At 36.7% G+C, this 27,347-nt stretch overlaps 2 protein-coding genes and 1 long non-coding RNA gene across 3 annotated transcripts; 1 reads left to right on the forward strand and 2 right to left on the reverse strand.

Annotated features, from left to right (window-relative positions):
• Positions 1–75: 75 nt before the first annotated feature.
• On the reverse strand, positions 76–1,423 carry LOC120519008 (homeobox protein vent1-like). The gene is made up of 3 exons (XM_039742081.1): positions 1,105–1,423; positions 761–990; positions 76–491 (listed from the first exon to the last, which is right to left on the reverse strand). The coding sequence occupies exons 1-3, from the start codon at positions 1,361–1,363 to the stop codon at positions 198–200; spliced, it is 783 nt and encodes a 260-aa protein (XP_039598015.1). The 5' UTR covers positions 1,364–1,423; the 3' UTR covers positions 76–197.
• Positions 1,424–3,337: 1,914 nt separating this feature from the next.
• Positions 3,338–16,252, forward strand: LOC120519014. Its single transcript, XR_005631361.1, has 3 exons — positions 3,338–3,398; positions 12,826–13,007; positions 16,222–16,252. It is a non-coding gene; the product is annotated as an uncharacterized LOC120519014 (long non-coding RNA).
• A 4,318-nt stretch (positions 16,253–20,570) lies between these two features.
• Positions 20,571–22,455, reverse strand: LOC120542821 (homeobox protein vent1-like). Its single transcript, XM_039775537.1, has 3 exons — positions 22,141–22,455; positions 21,515–21,741; positions 20,571–20,861 (listed from the first exon to the last, which is right to left on the reverse strand). The coding sequence occupies exons 1-3, from the start codon at positions 22,421–22,423 to the stop codon at positions 20,571–20,573; spliced, it is 801 nt and encodes a 266-aa protein (XP_039631471.1). The 5' UTR covers positions 22,424–22,455.
• Positions 22,456–27,347: the final 4,892 nt, after the last annotated feature.

Below are 27,347 nucleotides of genomic sequence, written 5' to 3' on the forward strand. Positions count from 1 at the left end.
CGAATCTTTGAACATCTTGTGGAAGATAAAGATCCCTTCATTAATCGCTGGAATTCTTTCTTAAATAAATAATCATATAAAAATAAAATTATCTATGAAACACACTGCGCATGCAAAGTTTTACTTGCATGCACAGTTAAATCTATAGGAGTCTCTCAGTTTATTGCACTTGGTCTTGAACTGCTGGTCAAGAGATCTTAGCAGTAGGGCACGGCAGGTCCTTGTCCCGGGTGAAGCAGAGGCTGCTGAAGCATCACTGAACTGAGGGAGACTGGGTGGACGAGTGGGCTGTACATCGGATTTGCCGTCACATTTTCTGGTGTGTAAGGAGAAAGAGCCATCCGCTGTCCAGCTGCATAATTCAAGTGTTGCAGAGGAGTGAAGTACGGGTACATGAGGTGCGGGCTAAACGGTGGTCTTAAGTATTCTGGCTGTAGGTCTTGCACTTCGCGTTTTAATTTCATCCGCCGGTTTTGAAACCATGTCTTTACCTGCAAATTTACAAAACACTGACGTTAATTATAAAGAAATTTCACTCATCTCAAAACAGTTACCAGTGCAACCATGCTTTCATTTCGGGTAAGGAAACAATACAGATTTTATCATTAAAACAGTTTATGGATAATTTAACACATCATCTATTATACTTCTCAGAAATTGTAATGGAGTCATTAGAAATACTCCAAAGTACGCTGTGTACAACAGTTGTGAAATTGTTTTGCGATGGATATAGCAGTTTGTGGGAAAAAAAAACCCTTACCTGAGTTTCAGATAGCTGCAGTTTCGCGGCAAGCTTTAGCCGCTCCGAGGCTCCCAGGTACTTTTGCTTAGTAAAGGCTTTCTCCAATTTATAAATCTGCTCCGAAGTGAACTTTGTTCGTAGCCTTCTTTGGTCGCCATTCCCCTCAATGTCCTCTTTTTCATTTGATGTACATTTGGGCGAGACAGCTTCACTTTCATAACCTGACGAATCGGCACTAATGTCCGAAACTAAAAAAAAATGGACATACGTTAAAATAAAGAAAGATTAAAGGAAATCAATATCCTAAAAACCAGTAATTACAAATGACAAAGACAAGTCATTGAAAACAATGTGCAACTTACGTGAAGGAGACGGTGTAGACAAGCGCGCTGCTGCCGCGTCCATCCCTTCGAATTCCACGCTTTCAAAATTCTTGGTGTTCGCTTTCTTGGCTTTCGGCTGCACGGAGTCTTTGTAATAGGACGTAGGAGCGCTCGGCTGGACCACACAGGCGACGTGAGGTTTACGATCCATCTGTCCGTGTTCAGAAGTTTTTCCAAGTCCCACTGATGGTTTGTAGTCACTTTGAGAAAGCCACTCCACTGAAAAGCTTTTGACCATTTTCTTTCCTCTGAGCAATATTCCTCTCCTCTAAGCTACTCGAGATCTGTGCCTTCACGACTGATGCATCTGCTTAAGTAGGCCAGCGTTGACCTTATTTGCATCATGAAAGGGGTATCACAATAAAGATGTCGGCTAGATCGCTGTCGATAATTAAGCCTAATACGTCGAGTCATTGAAGTTTTCACACATCCTCTGAATGTGTTAGAACCTGGCGCCACAATGTCTGTGAGAAACGGTTCAAGTCTTAACATGCGCGCTTCTTTTTATCATGTCATGTTAAGAGAAATAGTACCGGGATATTGACTAATGTTGATCATTCTGGAAAATAAAGTTAATAGATTCCATATACAGTATGTAAAGCATATTTAATTACAAACTGCAGACTTGCATTAAGTGGAGATAAAATCAATACTTAATACTAAACATGTAACAAGTAAAAAAAAAAAAAAGTTTTGAACAGCATTGAGTGACATTAAGATAATTTTATTACATTTATAAACCTTTGCCAAAAATATCAGTGTTATAAAAGCAAAATTTGAATCATTATAGAATATCATGTACAGGCTTCTTAACCTAATACTATTTCTGTAAGGGTAGTAGATCTATGTAATTCATAACTATCTCAAATGGATTTAATCCCTTTCAGAGCTGAAGTGGGCAGAGGCCATCCAGGCATCGCTGGGTACAAGGTAGGAAACAGTCAGTCCAGGGCAGGGCATTACATGGTGGTCCAAATCTAATTATGCATATCCAGATCGTTTGTATGACTTTGATTTATGGGGGGACGATTCCAGTTCGGCGCCAAGACGATTCTTCATGTCGTCAGTTCGCACACTTCTCGATATACCGGGATTTTTCGGGTGATTTTCTATGTAATAAACTTAGTCAGTTATAGCATAATGAAAATTGCAAAATTAGATCTGGACCACCCTACAGGAGATTGCATGGCCCACTCGTGCACATATCCACATGGATAAACCTAACCTATATGTATCTGGGGATGTGGAGGGAAAATCCTTGCAGACACATGGAGAGCAAACAAACTCTATACACATAACGGCCATGTGCAGGACTCGAACCCGAAGTAGTTATGTTATTCATTTCTCATACTTCATTTTTTTTTACATCACAATTTTGCACAAGCTGAGGCCAATCTAAAACTGCAAGTGGTATAACGCATTCAAAGGTCCTGAACATCTGCTGGACACTCTTCATTTCTTAAGAATGATTAGGCATATATCCATGCTCCCAGGCAATGGGTGCAGAAAACCTTGTTGATAATGGTAGTTTGCACAACATACCTTTGTGTACACACCCATAACAAGGAAATTTAGAGAAGGCAATCAGCTTGACAGTATCGTCTTTAGGACTCAAAGATATAATGAATGCGACTAAAAAAAAAAGCAAGAGACGTACAAGGAGGACATGCACATGCCACAGTTCAAACATTACACTGATAAATACAACTCTTCAGAACTATGAAATATTTTTTATGCTTCCTCACAAATAAAAATGGTCAAAACAAATTAAACAGTAATTGTACTTAATACATAGGAGGCACTCATTAAGCATATTTACTTATATGTTAATTTATAATTTCTCTGAGAAAAGTACAGTCATTTTATTAAAGTGTTTTTGTGGTTCATAAGTGATAATAAGCACCATCATAAGATTGGTAGGCTCTATCATCTTCAAGAGTCTAAGAACTGCTATATCTGAGAGAGGCTTAAGAAGGAATATGCTTTGGTGAAGTTTGTACAATATAACATCAGCACAAGCATACAATATGCGGACAATGGTGTCTATATTATCATTAGAAGGACATTATGGTTCTGTGCTTTATACTGTTGGGTAAAACTTAAACATCTTAACCAGAATATGCTGGTGATTACTAATCATCTTATAGAATTACAGGAAGTCGAGTATGCATGTGTGACCTTTGTTGGAGTTCGAGGCCGAGGCTCCTGGGACTAGGCAAGTTAAGAAAATGGATGAATCTTCAAAAGTATGAAGTAAAATGTTTCAATCAAAGGTAAATTATGATTAGCATGCCAATGTTGTTGTTACTCTAATAGAAATGAAGTGCAAGTTTTCAGATATGTGTTGAACCACTGCTCACTTGCTAGTCAATTGAAAAGTAGGCTGTTGTAGTACCATTCATTTTAGCATTACTTTTAAAATAAGACATCCCATTACTTTGGACACATTTCTGTCATGTCCCTCCTTGGGTTTAAATTCATAGCAAAGTAATTTTTGAGATGTAACAAAATAAAGGAACTTATACAGTGATTGACACAACATCAGTAATCCTTTATGGTAATGGCCATTTGGAAACACGACCTTCTTTTACATTAGGACTTCTCTAAATTATCTGTTTACTTTCTGTTTACTATTATTAGTATATTTAGTCATTTTAAATCCATCCATTATCCAACCTGCTATATCCTAACTACAGGGCCACGGGGGTCTTCTGGAGCCAATCCCAGCCAACACAGGGTGCAAGGCAGGAAACAAACCCTGGGCAGGGTGCTAGCCCGCCGCAGGGCACACACACACACACACTATAGGACAATTTAGGATCTCCAATGCACCTAACCTACATGTCTTTGGACTGTGGGATGAAACCAGAGGAAACCCACATAGACATGGGGAGAACATGCAAGCGAACCCAGGTCTCCTAACTGTGAGGCAGCTACTACTGCACCACCATGCCACCCCTCATTTAAAATCAAATGTATGAAAATGAGTAGCCTTACTAAAATACTGTTGCTTCATGGTTGGCAGGGTCAGAAAAACTATTGATATTCTGAAAAAGAGGAAAGATGTAGAAAATCTAGAGAGTAAAAACAGTGAAATTTACTGCACTACAGGATAATATGATGCAGCCTTTGCAACTCTTGTTCTAAAGATCTCCTTTCTAAACATATTCTATGGCATATATGTTGTATTTTCTTTAAAACTGAACAGGGCAAATATCTACTTTATATCATGATTAAACTATAGCTTCACTCTTGGATTCTCATTGGCTTTACCTGTAGCTCAATTCTGTAACTTCTGTGACAACAGCCCAATGGTCTGCTTGAACGCATTGTCATAACATACTGACTTTCTCCGGTATATTCAACAGTTCATCTTTACATACATACATATAATTTTTGAATTGTATTGTACACTATATAAAATATTCTTCATTTTTGGCAATGGATAGGAATAGGAACACCAGTAACTTATGCATCATTTAATTGTTCGGTTTTCTATCAGAGACCTTTTATAAAAGTCCATCACTGATAAATCATCTATAAAGAATTTCTAGAGCATTGAGAACATGTGTGGTCTTTTTGTATGGGTCCCAAGGATGAAAAGCAATGTAGCTTGATCTAATAATGCAGTTGAGGTGTTGACAGTAAATTTATTTTCAGTGGCAGAGGAAGCAGGCCAGGTGTTAAACATGCTTAAACTCAATTGAATGCTCAGCTTCCCTTTTGTGAAACTTTAAATCGCCATCAAACATGCAAGAGTTAATCTTTGTAAATGTTGCTGAACTTTTGTTTTATTACAATTCCAGCACTAAATAAGGAGCCTCAGAAAATTGTTGATTAATTGTGAGTAGAGTTTACCAAGAAAGCACTTTTAAAAGGTGTTTCATTGAACCTAATAAAAAGATTTTGACATGTAAGAAATAGTTATTTACCCTCCAAATAAATCTAATTTGCACAATGAAGAAGTAAAGGTAGGTTTCATTTTGGGTACCTCTACCTAATCAGTTTAGAAAGAGAATTCAATGGTTAAAAGTCACAGAAGTACTAAGGCAATCAAGATTATATAGAAAGCCACCAACAAACTGCAAACAATACATCAAAGTAAGTAGACAGATCAACCTCAATAACACACAAAACAACACATAGAGCAGTAAAAATATTTACTTTCTGGCTGATAACAAAACCAAATGTAGAAAAAAATGAATTACCTCTGACCTGATCAATGAAACAGGGAAAAGGTAATCTGCTGATAACTGGACCCCTTTAATTTGAACGCTAAAGTTTGTAAGACATTTTAGAATCCAAAACTTAAGCTGGAAACGTTTCCGTTTCTAAACATCTAATCCCTTTAAAAAAAAAAAGTATTACCTTGATACAACTTAATATTATCACTTAATTTAAATTTTTAAATAATGAAGCAATATTTTAAAGCAGGTATTATTAATTCATAATAATATTATAATAGTTAATCTCTCACTACAATAATGTTAAGTTTGTCCGTAGATCTTATTTTTCTTTTTCCTTTTAGTATGCAGTGATTGCAGAGACATATCCTTTTATGTATCGGTTTCGTTTTATAGAGTCTACACATCATGACAATAAAAATTACTTACTACCTAGATGATTGTAAATACTCAATCCTTTAATCAAGCATAAAAGCATATGAAAATCACAGTTTGGGTAACAAAATATAGATACTGTACATGATAACACCAAAAGTACAGAGTATATCATTTGCTGTAAATATAGTATGTCGTTTAATGTGCCCGATCCTCCTTTGTGTGACAGCCTTCATGCTGAAGGAGCTTTAAGAATTCTGCTCTAAGTATTTGCAAAATATATGGTTTTCTCTTAAACATTGTATTCAAAGTCAATTACAATGCTCGTAGAAATAATGCAATTAAATTTGACGTCCCCAAAACCAAGCTTTGATTAACTAAGTTACCCTACTCGAAAACTAACTAAAGTGCCGTAGAGCTTATACTGCATTCTTTCCCTGACACGGGAACTGCTCATTCCCAATACACGAGTATTGTGTATATATAACTGTTAATTATGGGTTAAGAAATACTCGTCATTTGAGGGAATTCAAAAGTTGTTGTCTTGATGGAGTCCGTACGCTTCGTATCCATTAATCAACATTATTCGCTGTATTTTGTTTTTTTTATTGGGGCTGGGTGGTGGCTCGGGTAGGGAGAGCTCTCAAACCAGTTCTGGGAAGGATGACACATTAGGTGGGCATCACAGTGACTGTGGGTAAATTAAGATGGTCAAATTAACCAGTACAGATATCAATAACGTGAATAATAGCGTACTTAAACCAAACAAGATAGCACGGCATCCGCCGCCCATTTTGTTACTAAGTCTCCAAAATTTCGAACTCTAAAATTAGAGGTTTTGTTATAATATAAACGCTGACAAAATACTTAGACATTCAGGCGCCAGCGAGCAACACATTTACTAAACTTGTGAAAAACCTCAATCGGATTAAACACTTATCACCGAATTGATACTATTTGCACATGCTAATCTGTTCGATATAACATCAGCACACCCTTTTTTTTAACAAAATGGATATGTTTGGATAAACTAGACTGTCATAAAAAATTAAACAAATAAAGGCGAAGTGACAACGACGCAATGCAATGTAAGTATTCCTAACTCAAGAGAATGACTCGATCTAGTTTGCGTCATCTGAGCAGATAGAACTAACATAAAACACGCAGGCGTGATTAAAAATCGATATAACTCCACGTCGCTGCATTATACGTTTTATTTTAAAATTATCGGTTTCATTTTTTAATGTAAATCGTACACAGTATGTCAAAAGACGTTTTCGAAAATAGATTACATTGTCGCTGTGCTTTTGTGATAAGAAATTATATGAACTTTACATTTATTGATTTTGACACATCACGAGAGACTCGCAAACGAAGCCTCTTTTTGATATTTAGTCCCTTTATTTTAAAATACTATACGTTACAAAAATGTAAGAATACAATTCTATATTTGTAACTTAAAATAAAGTACAGATCTGCGTTATTTAAAAGTCGCGTTTTCTAAAGTGACAGCACTTGCAGATGTGTTGATGGGGTGATGAGATGAGGAGTGGTGTTGTTACTAACTCGTGTAAACTGTCGAGAAAGGTTTAGGCGCAAATGTGTCTCTTTAATGGTTGGCGCCACAGGTTGAAAATGAATGAGATCTGGGCGCCGCAATCGGGACTTTCCCCGAATGATAATAGATGTAAAATTCTATCTGTTACGTGTCAATCAATTGTTCTTTTTTATGTAACTTCCACGACATCGTCAACTTTCGCAACGAATTCTCAAAGAGAGCAGAGTTGAATCCGAAAACTGAGTCATTTTAATAACGGAGAAAATAAGGAAACAATTAATCAGAAAATGTAGGGTTTTGGACATTCGTACAGTATTTCTAAATTTAGGTTGTACCTTTTGTACAGAGAAGTGTATATGAGCAGTCTACATTATGTGTTTGTTGTGGTGCCTACTATCCTGAAGCGGCCATAAAATAATGAGTTCAGTCATAACATTCGGTGAATTTTAAGCTTTATGTGTTAAAAATGTAAAATTAATAAGGGAAATGTTTAATTTATTGGATCGGTACAAAGGTGTAATTTGCATACTTCTTTGATATTAATTAAATCAACATACAAATGAAAACATGATTAAGTTGTCGTACGACCATTTAATTTCCATTTAAGAAGTTTGTGTGCATGCATGTGCACATACTTCAGTTATTCAAGATGAGTGCTACTCAGTTGAACAAAAATGTTTTTTTCCCCATTAACTTCCTAAATAAGCGGATTCTATCCAAATATGAATCCGTAACGTAGAAATGCACAGTAAATAATTTATCACTGCTGCCTCACAGTTTGCTGGTTTTCTTCTCGTGTGTCTGGGCTCTCCTTAGTCCCGAACAGTTGCGTGTAGTGCTGCCTACACTGCAGCGTTATTACAAAACGCGTGTGTGTGTGACTGTAAGCTGTAATAAACTGGTGAATAGTCAAAGCTCATTTTTGTTTTACTGCGAAGTTGGGGCGCTGGACCCCAATCCACAACAGCTAGAATTGGACTAGGAGGTGTAATAATATAATGTATCAAAATATAATGCATCCTTCAAGACTTGAGCTATTTTCCTATAGAGGCTATTATAATCCGGATAGTTCAAAGAATTAGACTGCTTGTCTACAAAAGTTGCTAAATTAGTTTACTTAGGGGAAAAAAACTTGTACACATAATCAGGGCTGTCTTAACAGCATTATAGGTCCCCTGGCAAAGCAGGCCCCTACCTACACAACCACTTACAGAAATAAAAATGTAAATGGTCGATAAAATAAACATATTTATTGTATTGGTACTTCCAACAAAATCAGTGTTTAAGCATTTAAAAACATGCTGTACAGCAAAGATTAATTAACATAAACGTTTGAACAATATAATGTAAATATAATTGGAAAACACAAACATTTCAACATATAAATTATACACAATTGGTTAACCATACAGATGGAGATGCACAGTATGAAATTACTATGAATTATTTATTATTAATCAAGTGTTCAACGTTAATATTTGCAAAATTTCTTTGCAGAGAATTGAGTTGAAGTGACATTATACGCTTTTACATAGTGCGTGAGATCTGTAAACATACATGCATGGGGTTGCAGAGGTGATCGTGATACTAAATCAGAGGCGAATGTCAATATCCACTTGGAACACAATAATAAAGATTTATAGTTTAGTATAGTATTTCTTTATTGACAGCAAGTCACAACATACATAGATTAGCATGGGACCCCACAGACAACTGCTCAGCGTGCCTATGCGTTAAGACGGCCCTGCACAAAATACAAATGCAGTATCTACTGCATAATGAAGCAAACCGATTAACCTTAGAAAGAAATTTTTTACATTTTGTTTAAGTAAACACAAATGAGATCGACGTGAAACTGCACCTGTCCACCCTTTTGCAATATTTTGAATCCAATTTTATGATCGAAGTCGCAGTGCCAGTCGAATTACATGTCCAGCCAGGAGTGATCGTCAGTCCCTCACAAGCCGTATGAGTCACCACTTTGGACGCAAAATTACAATTTTATGGCCTGTTCTATTTAAAATTATAATTAAAATAATGTTATAACAGGAACATGATATGTTTAAGTGTTCATTTTAAGAAGCTCTCAACAGTTTGCATGTAGCTCAAGCTTACGGCATCCCAGGTGTAAATGCTGTGTCAGGTTGATGTTTGTACGGAATGTGTTTGTTCTCCTTGTGTTTAGGTGGGCTTATCTTCTGGTACTCTAGCTTTTGTCCCATATTCCAAAAGCTCTACATGAATAGGTGACCCTGGAATTGTGTGGCATCCCATTCAGGGTCATGTCCTTGCCTTGCATACAGCACTGCTGGGAAAGGATCCAAGACCCAGAATGTTAATTTTATTAATAATCTTTTAAAGAGCAAATATATATTTATGAAATTGATGATTTGTTTTGTTTAACATTACATGGGTTTAAACAGGCTGCTTATCAGCACTAGTTAATTTTTTCTTTTTTTGTCAATATAAAATAAGAAAACCAAACATTTTATGATGTTTTATCATAATTATAAAACGTTGTTTCATCAATAGTTTCAGTGTTGCATTATTGGGAATGAGCCATTCAGTGATCATACAGTAGATCCAGTTGTAGGAGCAAATACAACTCCATTTCCAAAAAAGATGGGATTCTGTGTAAAATGTAAATTAAAAACGGAATGCAATGATTTACATATCTCATAAACCTTTATTTTATTTGCAATTGGACATAGAAAACATATCAAATGTTTAAACTGAGAAAAGGATGGGATGGTGGCACTGTGGTAGCACTGCTGCCTTTCAGCAAGGAGACCTGGGTTCGCTTCCCGGGTCCTCCCTGTGTGGAGTTTGCATGTTTTCTCCATGTCTGCGTGGTTTCCTCCAGATGCTTCGGTTTCCTCCCCCAGTCCAAAGACATGCAGGTTATGTGCATTGGTGATCCTAAATTGTCCTTGGTGTGTGGGTGTGTGCGGGCTGGCACCCTGCCCGGGGTTTGTTCCATCCTTGTGCCCTGTGCTGGCTGGGATTGGCTCCAAGAGACCCCCGTGACCCTGTGTTAGGATATAGCGGGTTGGATAATGACTGACTAAACTGAGAAAATGTACCATTTTAAGAAAAGAATAAGGTCATTTTGAATTTGATAGCAGTAACATGTCTCAAAAATTGTGACAGGGCCATATTTACCAGTGTGTCGCATCTCCTTTTAATAACAGTCTTTAAAAATCTGGAATCTGAGGAGACCACTTGCTGGACGTTTAGGAGAGGAATGTTGACCCCATTCTTGTCTGATATGGGATTCTAGCAGCTCAGCAGTCTTAGGGCTTGTTTGTTGTATTTTTTGTTTCATGATGCACCAACTGTTTTCAATTGGCGATAGGTCTGGTCTGCAGGCAGGCCAGTTCAGCACCCAGGCTTTTCTACTACAAAGCCACGCTGTTCTAATAAATGTAGTATCCGATTTAGCATCGTCTTACTGAAATATGAAAGGCCTTCCCTGAAAAAGATGTTTGGATAGGACCATATGTTGCCCTAAAACGTTTTATATACCTTTCAGCATTGATGGTGCCTTTCCAGATGTACAAGTTGCCAATTCCATAGGTACTAATTCATCTCCCACCATCAGAGATGCAGGCTTATGAAGTGAGTACTGATAACAAACTGGATAGTCCCTCTCCTTTTTAGTCCAGAGGATGCAGTGACCATCTCTTTCAAAAATAATTTTAAATTTCGATTCATCTGATGACAGCACAGTTTTTTACTTTAACTCAGTTTATTTTAAATGAGCTTTGCCCCAGAGAAGACAGCAGAGTTTCTGGATCATGTTTACATATGGCTTCTTCTTTGCATGATAGAAGTTTAACTTGCATTTGTGATGGCATGGCGAACTGTATTCCATGCAGTGATTTCCGTGACCAAATCATGCCTGTTTGTAATGCAGTGCCGCCTGATATCCTGAAGATCATGGATATCCAATATTGGTTTTTGGAATTGTCCCTTGCACACAGAGATTTCTCCAGATTCTCAGAATCATTTGATGATATACTATAGATGATGAGATATTCAAAGTCTTCACAATTTTACATTGATGAACATTATTCTCCAATTGTTCCACAAGTTGTAGACATAGTTTTTGTGCAGATTGGTGAACCTCTGCCTATCTTTACTTCTGAGAGACTCTGCCTTTTTAAGACGCTATTTTTATACCCAAGCATGTTACTGGCCTGTTGCCACTTAACCTGTTCCTCCAGCTGTTTCTTTTCAGTACCACTTACTTTACTAGCCTTTTGTTGCTCCCATCCCAACTTTATTGAGACATATTGCTGCCATCAAATTCAAAATGAGCTAATATTTTTTTCCTGAAATAGTAAAATGTCAGACATGTGATATGTTTTCTATGTTTTGAATAAAATATGGGTTTATGTGATTTGGAAAATTTTGCATTTTGTTTTTATTTACATTTTACACAGTGCTCCAACTTTTTTGGAATTGGGGTTGTAGATGGCAATAAGGCATACAAGAGGAACTTTTTGCATTTATATATCCTAAGTATCAATCCTAAGTACTAAAAAAAAGTTTGAAAATATTAATAAAACCACATCATTTACAAAATTAGAAAATAATTATTTAGCCAGTATGATAGTCACTGAATAGCCATTTATCATTGTATAAGAAATTCTAAATTATTTGTTCTTCTATTTGCAAATAACACAATATTTCATTGTTCCAGCTCTGTTTTGCCATATCCAATTTACTGTATAAGCATATAAACAAGGAAGGGTATTGAGGGCAATGTGCATACTGTAACACGGAATGGTGAAATCAAATACAGTGTACATGGTGGTGTTTGGGCTGAAAAGTAAAAGCACTCAAAGCAACAGCTTGATGTTTTCAAACCCAGCAATATAAGGAAGCAAAAAGGCAAAGATAAAAAATAATAAAACAGAGGAATGATTGAAGGCATATAAGCACTTAAAAGTGTAATAAATTGCAGATATAATCACAGAGCAGGCAGTAAAATTGTGTGATTAGCATCAAGACAATAACCCAATAATGGTATAAGCAGTTGATACAGGTTCTTAGAAAAGGTCAGCAGCTATAAAATGGCTACTGTAGTTGCTTTAAATTTAAATTCTTAATTAAAAAAGATTGAAAACTTTTACCCAGATAATTTTAAAAATGCAGAAATTGACAGTCTTGTATGATACTGGAGTTTCAATAGCTTGCTTCTAAGAGGTCCACATCTGTGAGAGATGATTGCTGATTAGCCTTGTGGTGTGACGGAGAATCCTTAGATTGGTGTGGGAAGAAATTCTAGTTTAGAAAGGAAGAGACAGATCTGTTCAGGAAGGATATAAAACAAGATGTGCACACTACCCAGGGGTAGCAATCCAACAGTTAGAAGTATTCAGCCATTTTCATGACCTTGAGGAGCTGGACAGTGACTTTGAAGTTGTAGGACGTGATGCTTAGCCTCAAATGATCAATTCTAAACAAAACTACAGGAAGAGTGAAACAATGATAGTAGGAAACTCTGTTATTATAGCAGGATTGAATTAAAGGTTTGCCTCAGTGACGGGGAGTCTTGTATGGTCTGTTGCTTTCCAGGTGGAAGACCTTTGTGGGATGATAGATAAACTGGACAAAAGTGGTGTGGAAATAGTTGTCATTGTCCACATCAGAGCAAATGATTAAATGATTGGTAGGCTGCTGGTTCTGCAAGATGAATTTAAGGAGTTAAGAAGAGAAGATAAACTGACAAGTTCCGTCTCTGCCAAGTACCAGTCCAGGTAAGCCCATGGGATTCGGAAAGTTTAACACATGGCTCAAATGTTAATGCAGGCTAAAGATCTATAAATTTATTGAACAATGGGTGCCTTTTGCAGCCCTTAGGACCTGTATTGCCTGGACTTGAACTAGAGGATCTCTGATGCATTGGCAACTACATTACTACATACTACATTATTTTCCTTCATTTTTTTTTAAGAACTTTTGATATCACATTAGAGGCTATAGATAAAGCTAAACGTAAGAGGTTGAAGGTGCACTATTTTGATGTCTGTGAAATTAGATCAAAAATGAAAAGCAAAGGATTATAGCAAGAGGAACTTCATCTAGATTAATCAATGCCCAAAGTTGTGTGTTTCAAAGATCAGGATCAAAATGTAACTAATAAGACTAAGTGTGCTGATGACACCAAACATAGTTATAGGGCAGAACCATAGAATCAACAGAATCATTACTGATTAACCTGGATAGAATTCAGCCTTAAAGTTTTGCTTTTGTCTCATTGGTCAGTTTTGTTTTGTTTTTTTTGGTTGCCCACTCAAGCAGGAAGTGCTGGGCAAGGGAGACTGAAACACGATGTTACAGAAGAAGAGCATAGAAGGAGTACTGATATTTGCCTCAAAACATTAAAGTGTTTGCAAAACTTATGAATGATATTCTCACAGCAGGTAGTGGGGGCCTGTCTATCATTGCTGATAATCAAAAAGCAAGCAGGGGGCAAGCAATGGCCGTTGAAATGACTGAGTCTAAAAAGCAGGCATTACGAGAGGATGCGTCAGACAAGGCAGGATGAGACACACAGGGATACTGAAGAAAAGCATTGGTTGGATCCTGATATTACATGTAATTCAAGAGATATCAAATAACAAAATACTTTTAAATTTATTCTGATAACGCAGATAGTATGAAATAAAGCCATTACACTTGAATATAAAATAAGGTGTCCTGAAACTTGAAAGTACACCATATGAGGAAGATTTGTAGAGTCATGATGGATTTGTGCACTAACCATATCAAGTAGCATACAGAAGCCGTTAAGAAGGCTAATAGGATGTTGGGTAACAGCACAGTGTGTTGGGTACAAGTTAAGGAAGTTTATTCTTAAGCTATGCAATATACTAGTGTGATCCTCTGGAACATTGTGCTCAGTTTTGGCTTTTTTTATTGTAAAGATATAATACAACTAGAGAAAATCAAGAGAAGAACAACTAGGCTGATTCCAGGACCGCATGGTATGAGCTGTGTGGAAATACTGAAAGATTCAACTTTTTCTGCGTAGTCAAGTAAAACTTGGGAGCAAACATCAATAAAGTATTAATTATCGGGGCAAATGGAGTGGATTCAATGTACAGTGGTGTGAAAAACTATTTGCCCCCTTCCTGATTTCTTATTCTTTTGCATGTTTGTCACACAAAATGTTTCTGATCATCAAACACATTTAACCATTAGTCAGATATAACACAAGTAAACACAAAATGCAGTTTTTAAATGATGTTTTTTATTATTTAGGGAGAAAAAAAATCCAAACCTACATGGCCCCGTGTGAAAAAGTAATTGCCCCCTGAACCTAATAACTGGTTGGGCCACCCTTAGCAGCAATAACTGCAATCAAGCGTTTGCGATAACTTGCAATGAGTCTTTTACAGCACTCTGGAGGAATTTTGGCCCACTCATCTTTGCAGAATTGTTATAATTCAGCTTTATTTGAGGGTTTTCTAGCATGAAGCGCCTTTTTAAGGTCATGCCATAGCATCTCAATTGGATTCAGGTCAGGACTTTGACTAGGCCACTCCAAAGTCTTCATTTTGTTTTTCTTCAGCCATTCAGAGGTGGATTTGCTGGTGTGTTTTGGGTCATTGTCCTGTTGCAGCACCCAAGATCGCTTCAGCTTGAGTTGACGAACAGATGGCCGGACATTCTCCTTCAGGATTTTTGGTAGACAGTAGAATTCATGGTTCCATCTATCACAGCAAGCCTTCCAGGTCCTGAAGCAGCAAAACAACCCCAGACCATCACACTACCACCACCATATTTTACTGTTGGTATGATGTTCTTTTTCTGAAATGCTGTGTTCCTTTCACGCCAGATGTAACGGGACATTTGCCTTCCAAAAGTTCAACTTTTGTCTCATCAGTCCACAAGGTATTTTCCCAAAAGTCTTGGCAATCATTGAGATGTTTCTTAGCAAAATTGAGACGAGCCCTGATGTTCTTTTTGCTTAACAGTGGTTTGCATCTTGGAAATCTGCCATGCAGGCCGTTTTTGCCCAGTCTCTTTCTTATGGTGGAGTCGTGAACACTGACCTTAATTGAGGCAAGTGAGGCCTGCAGTTCTTTAGACGTTGTCCTGGGGTCTTTTGTGACCTCTCGGATGAGTCGTCTCTGTGCTCTTGGGGTAATTTTGGTTCACCACTGTTCCATGTTTTTGCCATTTGTGGATAATGGCTCTCACTGTGGTTCACTGGAGTCCCAAAGATTTAGAAATGGCTTTATAACCTTTACCAGACTGATAGATCTCAATTACTTCTGTTCTCATTTGTTCCTGAATTTCTTTGGATCTTGGCATGATGTCTAGCTTTTGGGGTGCTTTTGGTCTACTTCTCTGTGTCAGGCAGCTCCTATTTAAGTGATTTCTTGATTGAAACAGGTGTGGCAGTAATCAGGCCTGGGGGTGGCTATGGGGATTGAACTCAGGTGTGATACACCACAGTTAGGTTATTTTTTAACAAGGGGGCAATTACTTTTTCACACAGGGCCATGTAGGTTTGGATTTTTTTTCTCCCTAAATAATAAAAACCATCATTTAAAAACTGCATTTTGTGTTGTGTTATATTTGACTAATGGTTAAATGTGTTTGATGATCAGAAATATTTTGTGTGACAAACATGCAAAAGAATAAGAAATCAGGAAGGGGGCAAATAGTTTTTCACACCACTGTATTATTTTAACACCAACAACATGGGACATAGATATACAGTAAGTTGGTTAAGGGTATATTTTGCATAAATGCTAGACAATATTTCCTCACAGAGAAGATAGCAGTACATCTGGAACATTCAAAACTCAGAGATATTTTTGCAAAATTTAGGTCAATCGAGTTTGGTGAGATATTTTAGGCTGAATGGCCTGATCTTTTTAAAATGAATGTAATATTCTTATGTAAGGATTCTAAAAATGTAAACCTAAAAGCATTTCATTCTGTAACATATTGTTTCAGCTTATATGGAAACATCAAGTGAAACCACGCACTAACAAAATGAGGATTTTTCCTACACGAAAGTTTTGAAGGAATCAGATATATCGATATATTTCAAGTAATCTCGGTTGACAGTAAGTCTGTGCTGAGGGATTGCTGAGCTAAAAAAAAATTAGCTATTCTATTAAAACATTTATATTGGTGTTTTTGTGAAATGTTAAGAGTTTATATGTTTCACAAACTATTATATGTCTTTAAAAATATACTGCAAAATAATTTTTAAAGTCTTGTGAGTGTGCAAAATGCTATGTTTTTCCTCAGACAAATTTTTTTTTCGATACTTTTATTTGCTTTTCTATTTAATGCCTATTTCAATACAAGTGGGAAGGTTGATACAAATAAATGTAAGATTTTACAATTCAGAAGTAGACATACCAGATGTCATAACAAAATGAGAGATCTGAAATGTGAAAGTGTAACTTTTGAGAAGACTTACCAGTCATAGTGATGTCATCTCCATCCATAACCAGACAGTGTATGGAAGAGGCTAAAAAGGCTACTATGTAACCTATCACCCTATGTCAAGTACAAGATAATGGAGGTTATTCTTAAGCTGTAAAATGCACTTTTGAGGCCTCTTTCTTGAATGTTGCCTGCAGCTTTCATCTCCAACTCATCTCATTTCATCATCATCTGAAATTGCTCTTCCTGGTGATGGTTGGAGTGACAGCGGGCGAAGCAGGACAACCCAGACTTCCCCATCCCCAACTACAGAATTCAGATCTTCTTTGAATATCCAGGTGTTCTCAAGCCATCTGAGAGAGAGAGAATTCCTTCAGTGTTTTCTGGATCCCCCTCAGGGTCCCTGCCAAGTGGGATGTGCTCGGAGCATTTCCTGGGGTAACCACTGAGGGGACATCCGTACAACATACCCAAACTACCTCAGCTTGCTTCTCTTGACATAACAATGCTTAATGCCAACTGGCGGTTTAGGCGTTCTCCAACTATTACTTCAAACAGAGACACTGTACATAGATAAAAATGAAGAAGTTATTATTTAGCATGGCAGTTGGTAGTACTTTGGGGACCAGTACATCTTGACATACTATAATGATATTTTGCAAAAATTAGGTGATTGGTCAAAACTTTCTTAAGTTCATATGTTTAAAGTATTAGTAAGCTGATTACTGATATTTACCTTTCAGAATGAACTAATCATGTATGCAAGAATATGATGTTAAAACTATGTTAACAGAGTGATTTTTGATAAAACATCATTAACTGCATTGCTCAAATGTATCTTCTAAAGTTCTAAAGCCTGATCAAAATAAAGTTACATATCCAAGTAGGTGTATCTGCTTCACATCAATAAAACCAGTAGTTTAGGTCAATCAAACACGGATAGCCTTATGAATAACTTTTTCTGCCTTAAGCATTTTTTAAAGTCTCATAGTTAACTATTATATTATTAACTATTATTATTATTAACTATTAACCATTAGATCTCTTCCGGCACTGCAGGACATTTTCCACAGACGCTGCATCAAAAGGGCCTCCTGCATCGTGCTCGACCCCTCTCATCCTTCACACGGACTTTTCACGCTCCTTCCTTCTGGCAGACGCTTCCGCAGCATCAGGTCTCGGTCTTCCAGGATGCATGATAGCTTCTTCCCACAAGCCATAAGACTCTTGAACTCACTTCCAGCCATCACACTTCCCCCCACAAACACACCTGGACTGTGAAAGAACTATGTTGCACAACTGCACTTTATACGCATCATGTCATTTGATGCACAATATCTCCTGCAGTATGACTACACTGCTGCCAGCACCCACTGGACTAAAATTATACGCTGCCGTATAAATACTTGCACATGTTTATGTGAACATTGTACACATAAATAACCTGTAAATAGTATTATATAGTACCTGTATATAGAAACCTGTTACATTATAACCTTCTACCTTCTGCGCATCCAATGCATAATGTCATTTTGCACCTGTTTTTGCATATTGGCACTCATGTTGAACTTGGTACTTGAAAATAACCAGGGTACAGTTTCTGTCATAATGTAACATACTGTCAATCTCAACTGTTTAAGAATACGGCATTCTGACTTGATTTCTACCTCTTCGTCTTTTTCTAGTTCTAACTTTATTTAAAACACTGTCTAGTTTAAATGCATATTGCACATTCTCTAATTTAAAATGTGTCACTTATTTATTGTCTATTTCATATGTCTATTTATTTTATATTCTCTGTTATGCTGTTCTATGTTTGTCTGCACTGAAAAACCTGGAGCCACGTCGTCTCGTCTCTCTATATACCTGTACAGTGTATTGCAGAGATGACAATAAAGTTGACTTAAAAAAAAAAAAAAAAAAGATATTAGTAATTAAATTAGTTACAACTAATTTTATAAACCTTACAACAAAGTCACCTTGGATCTAAAATAACAGTATTTCTGATAAGTATATTAAAATATACATATTTACTTTAACATCTACTATGCATAAATAGTATAATGTATCTGCAGTGCCATTAAAGGCCACCAGATTTTAACTGTTCATCCATTTGCTGTGTTTGCCCATAACAGACCTTTATACAGAATCTCGCCAGCAGTTCTGCAAATTCAAGGTTGCATGAGTAATTATATTATAATGAACATTTGAAGCATTTTAGGATAATGCTTTTCATAAAAACAAAATATACAATAAGGACTGATTGGACTACTCATCTATTTACTATATTTGCAGCCAGCAGTACCTTTTCAAATCTTATATGACAGACGAAATATGCAAAATCAAGGCCAAACGTGAAAAAGAGCCATGAATTCAGTAAATCGTTTTTATTATATCTAAGTGCCATCAGACCTCAAAGAAAAAACTGCCTGCTGGATAGTCAATGTTTTGTGTTTGGCATGTATTGAAAAACATTACATCTTATACAGTATTAAATGAAGTAAAATGAATCCATTCATAGACAAATACATGAATACATTCATCAACATTGTGCTTCAAAATGAAAATCATTTCACAGTTATTAATTTTAATAGTACAGATACCTAGATTCAATAATTCACCTGTATTTGATCATTCAGTGTGCATGTGGATGATCTCCCAGTTCTTTATTTTTTATTATTATGTTTTCCCTATCCTGGAGCTGTACGTTTCAGATTTACTAATGACTCTAAATTGCCTTAGTGTGGTTGTGCAAATGTACCTATGATAGGTTGGTTTACCACTTGTTGCTGTCTTTCAACTTAGATTTTCCAAGTGTTTGCAAATAAACTTTGAGATCTGAAATAGAATAAATGTATCTTTAAAAAGGGATGGAAATATGAATGTCAGTCAGTCATTCTCCAACCCGCTATATCCTGGGGGTCTACTGGAGCCAATCCCAGCCAGCACAGACCACAAGGCAGGAACAAATCCAGGGCAGGGTGCCAGCCCACTGCAGAAATTTGAATGTCTTACATCGTTAACGTATGAAGAACATTGAGTAGATAATACTTAACAAAACTTAGTTTTTATATATGATGATTCTATTACTTTAAAGTGTGACAATCAATACTTATTATAATTTTTAATGTTACTAATCAGACTAACATCTTTTGTAATGATAAACTGGTTGCACCAGTATAACATTATCAATCAGCCAAAACTTGTGGTCATTGTAGGAATATATTAGGGCCTTCATATCATTCACAACCAAAAGATAAGGGTTGTTGAGCCAGCAGTTTTTCATGCTGTGGGTTTCATTATGCTTTTCAGTTTCTATCTAAACTGCACACTTCTTAGCAATTTGAAACAAATACACACTAGTGGCATGTGAACAAGTAATTGAATGAATTGTCAGCTGTCATCTCAATGAAGGTTTGGTTTGTGATACACTTTATGATACAACTCAATGCTGAAAGTTTGATTGTGCAGAAATTAAAACAGTGATGTGAAACTTAAAAATGGGCTTGAGAGGGCCAAATGTTGATGCTTTAATTGTGAAGAGCTGGTGAAATAGAAGGCAGTATTTAAAAACAATCTAGACAAACAGACTATTTTAATAAAACAAAACATATACAGTAGGTCTGTTTTCTGGGTAACAGGGATTACACAAAAACATTATGTATACACAGTATATACAATATTTGTCTTAAAATATTCTCTTATACACATTTAACAACAGTTAAAACACTGTAAATACAGAATCAGATTCATAGAAACACAGCTTTATCTTATAACTCTGTCAGACATTCTCCTAGTGGAAAGAGCTAACAGATAAATACAGTAAATTTTTTGCAATCCTCTCATTTCCAATAGAATGGAAGGAATTCACTCAAAGCAGTAATATTTGGATTTAGGAGATAAAACTTCTAAAAATAGGGTGAAGTCATGTGAAGACCAAATGCAGACTGTACAGCCATCATTGGCGGTATTGAAAGGTGCGGAGAAAACCCCGGGTGAAAATGTAGTGTGCTTGGGTGATCCACTGCTGGGTATGAGGTGTGAAAGATGTGCTGCTGGGGAAAGCTGAAGTGCTGCACGGAGGCTACTGCAGGGTAAACAATTTGACGTGCTACAGGACTGCGATAGAAATAATCTGGACAGTTGTCTTGTGCTTCACGCTTTAATTTCATTCTTCGGTTTTGGAACCAAGTTTTTATCTGAAACAAATACACAAAAATATTATAGTTAAAAGAGAAATTAGAAATAGAAAGACTTTTTAAAGCTTCTAAAACTGAATTTTATTTTATATAGAAATGTAAGCTTTATATCCTGTTTAAAAAAATTAGTTGAAGTATAAAATTGTATTACAGTTTTAGGAAATTTGGAATTAAATTTTCTAAATCTGCTTTATCTTGAGCAGGGTCACAGGGAAGCTGGGGCCTACCCCCGCTTGCATAGGGCACAAAGCTGAATAAAATCAGTAGTGTTAAATTGACGCTAGTGTGCGAGTGAGTTCACATCACCAGTCCATTAAACCTGCACGTGTTTAGACTGTGTGAGAAAAGTGGAGAACATGGCAGAAACCCATGTGGACACAGAGAGAACATGCAAACTCCATGCTGGGAGGAGTAATGGCATGAACCCTGCTCTTACTGCCACTTGCTACCATACTGCCCTTAATTACACCAATCGCAACACAATTTAAAGTAACTAAGTCCTCTATGAGCTAGAACCAAGTCCTAGCCAACAGAATTAATTGATTAACAGTTATTTTGTTTTTGTTTTATTTATATAATACAATAATATTAGTGTATAGCAGAAGTATAAATGGTGTTTTCTGTCATACTCCTAAGTGCACTGCCATTCTTACCTGAGTTTCAGACAAATTCAGCTTTGCAGCAATTTTCAGTCTTTCCGATGCACCTAAGTATTTGTGAGTGCTGAAGGTCTTTTCCAGCTTATGTATCTGTTCATATGTAAATTTGGTCCTCAGCTTGCGTTGAGTGCAGCCGTCTTCCGTAATGTCTTCACTGTAAGGGGACTGGCAGTCCGATTGTGCAGACTCGCTTTCACAGTCGGATGAGTCAGCTTTACTGTCTGAAAGTAAACACGGAAGATCGGTTATTACTGATATGCCATATCAAAATCTAAGTTTAGCATTATGAAGGATTAATAAGGGGGTTCAACTGCAGCAACGAATTGTAAAAACCCATTCACATAATGCCATGCAGACAACGCGAGTAAGTACAAAATGGCTAAAGGCAGAGAAATCAGGCTAACTGAAACATAGCACCGAAAGGTTATCATTATCATACACTCAGAGCTGAAAATGCAGACCAAAGAGTTAGGGCTACTTAGGTCATCTGTCAAAGTACTGTAATTGTATGATGATAATAACAGGGGACATAATATAGTTAGTTTGATCAACGGTGTGGAAGATAATTTTTGCTGTAATATTTTAAGCAGAAACAAACAACTAAATAAATAAATGCTTACCCACGGAAGAAAAGCGAGTCATACTGTCCTCGGCAGGTGATCCTACTGGCAAGTTAATTCTTTTATCGTCGGTATCTTGAAGTAAATAATTAGAATTACGTTTCGACTTTAGCTGCACAGAAGCCTTGCAAAATGACGTGGGCGGTCGAGGTTGAACCATGCAAGGAATGTGCTGCTTGAAGTAAATTCCCGTTCCTTGCTCTTTGTCAGGGTCCGATTTCTCAGTTATGGATTCCACGGTGTGGCTCTGGGAGAGCCATTCAACTGTATAGGATTTTGACATTTCCTTCACTTGACGATGCTTGCGATGTCGAAGTGCCGAGTCAATGGAGCTGTTGCAATCTTGTCTTGTTCTTTTTATACGTAATCTTCGATTTGTAGAACAAAAGAAACTTCAAAGACCAGATAAATGGCAAGTCGTTGAGAATGATAAAGGCAATAAATGTATCCATTGTCGGTTTAGCCCATCGCTTAAACGAATTAACGTGGTGCCAGGGCGTCTGTGAGAAACCCTGTAATTCAAATGTATTTATTTATGTGGTTAAATAATTGGGAAACTGGACGAATCACAGTGTTAAAAGGAAATGTACGTTTATAACACTAGCAAGAGCACAATCAAAGATAATTAAAATATTTAACATTCTGAAATTGTTTTAACTTCGTGGTTCACGCTCAATCGAATTTTACACCAACATGCGAGTGTAGTTTCATGAATTTTAACTTTTAAAACCAGGTTTAAACAACCGCCATCTATTTCGATTTGCGGTTCAATACGCAGTTTTCTGTTGTCGAGTAATCTTCAGGCACTTCTTAGCGCCTTTACATTCTTAGTTGTACTTGTACAGCTGCTTTAATATTAATTGAATCGGGGAATTCTTCTTGTGTTATACGGGAAAGTGTGTGCCATGATACACTGTACCTTGAAGTAGTTGGTAGTTTTAAATGATTGACTTAAAGTAACCCTTTACTATAGTTACTAACATGCTGACTTTACCTGAATAAAACCTCGTCAGTGCCTTACGTGTGAATCAAAGCGAATCCCTCATCACTAAGTTAAAATATCTCATATTATGTGAACCATATAATGCAGTCAGAATATATGGCTGGAGGTGTCAGTCCGCGGCACGCACATTCACACCAATGAAAAAAGTGTAAAAAAATATATATATCTCGTTGACATATGGCAGGTGCCAAGGTTACCCAGAGAAAGTGTACAAGTCCATATCAAAGTTTTGTCTAATTGTTAAAATTTATACATAATACATTTAAATGTATCAAAAAAAGTTTAAAGTTCCATATTACTTGGACTTGAGTATAAATCACTGCTGCCGTTTTTCTTAAGTACATAATACACGCAGCAGGGCGTGTCTCAGAAATTAATCTGAAAACATTGTGTCTGATGTTCAGGAATTATGTGGTATAATAATAATAATAATAATAATACATTTTATTTATATAGCTTTTTCCCATGCTCAAGGCGCTTAATGAACGACAGCACTTATTAGGTTAGCACACACACAAGTATACAGTGTGGTCCAGATCTAATTATGCAACTTTTAATGCAATGCAGGCAAAACAATACGAGACAAAAGAATTGTTCGAAATATCTGGTAATAAACGAAAATGGACTTACATTGAATTAATTCACTGATTTCGGTGCCATCTATCGGCAACAAAAATATTTTTTGTGAATTCTCTATGCAATAACCTTAAGTTGTAGTATAATGAAAATTGCATAATTAGATATGGACCACTCTATACATTCATCCATAAATGTGAAGAAATAAAGTTGCCATGACGTCTCTACCTAGACTATTTTTCGATGGGTCGGTAAATTATTTCAGAAATCGATCATGGGTACTCTCTGATTTCTGTCGACTCTATGACATTTTAACTAAGTTACTGCCACACTTTCCAGTTTTAACTGGTTAATATGTAAACAATTCAGAAATGAGGATGCCATACATGTCTTTATGAAGATACGAGTCAAAAAAGTTAAAAACAAGCCCATCATACAGTATATGATTCCAATTTTAAATTATTTGTTTTGAACAAATGATCGTAAGGATTCCTGTAAAGTAGATGCTTCAGTTCAAGCACGAAAGGCAGGAAAGTCTTACTTGTTATCCTAGTTTTGGGTTTACAGAATGCGTCATTCAATTATCGTTTATAACTAACAAGTAGCAATAACTCGTATTTTAGGTCCTTCAACGCGAAATATTATTGTTAATGATTTTAATGTATTTGTTTTACAGATATTGGACTGCGGAAGACTCCTACATGCTGCTTTCTTCTTCTCGTTGTGCTATTGTAATTCAAGGACTGTCGGAGACATACCGGCGCCCAGCACTAGAAAAGGCAATTTACAGGTGATAACGATTTAATGCTCCTTGAATGACTCCGCGCTGTATGTCAAGCAAAAGTCACTTTCTGCGGCGATATCACCAAGCACATGCAAATTACTTATTTGCCGGCTTGTCTAATGCGCACTATTTGCAGTACCCAGCCCCACCACGCCCTCCTCGCCACCCGGTGGAGCGGAAAATCTCAAACTCCACCCTTTCATTTTCGGCACCTGACACTCAAATCGTCTTTAAGCTGTGGCGCAACCCATTGTACGTTAAGAATGCACGTTGAGCGCCTGAAGTTGAAAAGCACAGCCGTTCTTGTGCTTTTTGAGAAGATTCAGTAATTCACGTCATTTGCGTGTCGATTTGATTTTAAGCAGTCTGCCTTCGCTTCGAAAGTAGCCGGTCATAGCTCAGCTGTCATAGCCGCTCCTTCCGGCAGAGGCTGATATTTTTGTGCTGGCCTACATGGTCTAGAGCAGGAGTTCTCTAACTCGGGACTGGGGGCCCAATGTAGCTTTAGGTTTTTGTTTTAACCAGATTCGTCCAGTGACAACAACTCATATAACTGATCTCATTTAAGTAACTATTTTTTCTATTATTCTACATTCAGAAAAGCACAGCAGCATGATTTTTAGATTTGTAAGACATTTAAAATATTTCTATTTTGCTATAGATTTAAATGCTTAACTCTCTTTTGTGATTTTATTATATTTTGCCCTTTCTTTGTGCAGTTTGCCCCCTTCATTGTATCTTAATAAAGTCAATTAAAAACGAACAGAGCAGACACCCAGGCAAACAACACTGAATCATCAAAGGCTGCAACAACTTTAGCGTCAGATCCACTAATTAGTAAATAATGGATTAATTAAACAATTAGAACACCTAGAAAAGCAGAATGAAAATCAAGATGAAAATATTGTTAAAAAGAAAAAATACATTATTCCCATATAAATACATAGTACATATATATATATATATATATATATATATATATATATATATATATATATATATATATATATATATATATATATATATTGCCAAACTAGTTTTCTAATTTCTATGTTGTTCCCAAAGCACAGAATCTGGTAAATAACAGTTCACTTAATTAGCCCAGGAATCCAATTAAAAACAGAAGCTGGTTGGATCAATAACCTGCAGCCACAGTCGGTACCCAGGACCAAGTTTGGGAAGCACTGGTCTAGAGTAGAGAGAATCATTTATTATTATCAGGCGACATCACTAATATGTAGTCATTTCAAATTGTATTAATTTTACCTGTAAGTAGATTCTGACATGAGATAAGGGAGTTTTTATTAAAAGAGCGAAGTATGTCGGCAGCTTACTACAGCATCTAGCGAAAGGCGAGAACAACATGTTACACTAACAAAAACCTGCACTGAACACTGAACTGAAACACACAAAGAATAAATTAGTTTACCCATCACCATATTGAAACTTCAATGAATACCCTCACCGTTTTTTTAATCAAACGTTCAGCAAGTTTCTTTTATGATGATGGCATTTTATTTTACCTGCATAATTATCTTTAAACTAAACGAGAACATCCATCATCCAAATCGCAATATCCTAACTACAGGGTCACGGGCGTCTGCTGGAGCCGATCCAAGCCAACACAGGGCGCAAGGCAGGAAACAAACCCTGGACAGGGTGCCAGCCCACCGCAGGGCGCGCACACACACACACATAGGGGACAATTTCGAATCGCCAATGCACCTAACCTGCATGTCTTTGGACTGTGAGAGGAAACTGGAAACCCATGTAGACACGGGGAGAACAGGTAAACTCCACGCAGGGAGAGCCCGGGAAGCGAACCTGGGTCTCCTAACTGCGAGGCAGCAGCGCTACCCACTACGCAACCATGCCGCCCAAACGAGAACATCTTTTCCAGATAGCATTAAACATTCATCAACCTCTCTTGGCCTTCTAATTGGAGACCGTCATGAATATTTATTGTTTATACGGATTTACTGTTTTTGATCAGTTTCATTAACTTTGTTGTATCACAATAAAGGCGTTAAATTATTAATCTCTTCCAGGACTTGTTCCTAATGACGCATACAACTTTTATCCTCTGAAAAACGCAGAGAAAAAAATCCAAACGACAGGTAGGGTGTCTCAAATATGCTGAATACATCAGCGCTAAGGGTGCCACCTGCTGGTAAAACACGAGAGTGAATCTTCAATGTGTTCGAATCCTTTTCAAAGGTGTGTTACTACTGTATAGTTTCCACATTGTTACCATTATAATAAAAATGATATGAATGATAATAATACCACCATACTTGAAGAAAACGAAAAACGTACGCATACTGACTAAAGGGCAAAAATAATTGCTCCTGATGCAGAATACTGTAATGCATCGCAGACCTATATTAAACCATGACTGCAAAAAAAAAACAAAAAAAAAAAAACAAAGTTGCTATAACATTTGAAAACTAATAACTTGTTTAGTTTACTCGCTTCCAAATGTTTAATTTTTTAACTACGAATTTAAATGTACACAAAGCAGAGCGCAATCCTGTACGGGATGGGTGTGGTTCAAGTGTATGCAATATATGTATGTAATATTATTTTGGTTATTTTTTTCCTTTTTTGTATTACTTGAACATGTTTTACAGTTCCCTGTAACTGTTTGGACATTTTACCTGGCAAAGAGGAGGAAAAAAGACCTCCGTCAAGGACTTAACGTACAAAGTGCATATAAAACGAAAACAAGTAAAGCGAACTGTTTGACCCCAAAATGTTAATTTATACAAACTTCATATTATGTTGCACTTAATATATACGGTAACTTGTTTAACTAAGCTTCTGGAGTCGGCTGGTTTTCCTCTA

This window comes from Polypterus senegalus, chromosome 1 (genome assembly GCF_016835505.1).
Source record: "Polypterus senegalus isolate Bchr_013 chromosome 1, ASM1683550v1, whole genome shotgun sequence".
NCBI lineage: Eukaryota > Metazoa > Chordata > Cladistia > Polypteriformes > Polypteridae > Polypterus > Polypterus senegalus.

What these genes read in the sequence shown, in the direction of transcription:
- LOC120519008 (XM_039742081.1), bottom strand. Translation starts at nt 1,363, where the DNA reads ATGGTCAAAAGCTTTTCAGTGGAGTGGCTTTCTCAAAGTGACTACAAA. An exon ending in GTCTACACCGTCTCCTTCAC is followed by an intron (nt 991 to 1,104) that starts GTAAGTTGCACA and finishes ATTTTTTTTTAG; the next exon opens with TTTCGGACATTAGTGCCGAT. An exon ending in TGCAGCTATCTGAAACTCAG is followed by an intron (nt 492 to 760) that starts GTAAGGGTTTTT and finishes GTAAATTTGCAG; the next exon opens with GTAAAGACATGGTTTCAAAA.
- LOC120542821 (XM_039775537.1), bottom strand. Translation starts at nt 22,423, where the DNA reads ATGTCAAAATCCTATACAGTTGAATGGCTCTCCCAGAGCCACACCGTG. An exon ending in GACTCGCTTTTCTTCCGTGG is followed by an intron (nt 21,742 to 22,140) that starts GTAAGCATTTAT and finishes GTTTACTTTCAG; the next exon opens with ACAGTAAAGCTGACTCATCC. An exon ending in TGAATTTGTCTGAAACTCAG is followed by an intron (nt 20,862 to 21,514) that starts GTAAGAATGGCA and finishes TATTTGTTTCAG; the next exon opens with ATAAAAACTTGGTTCCAAAA.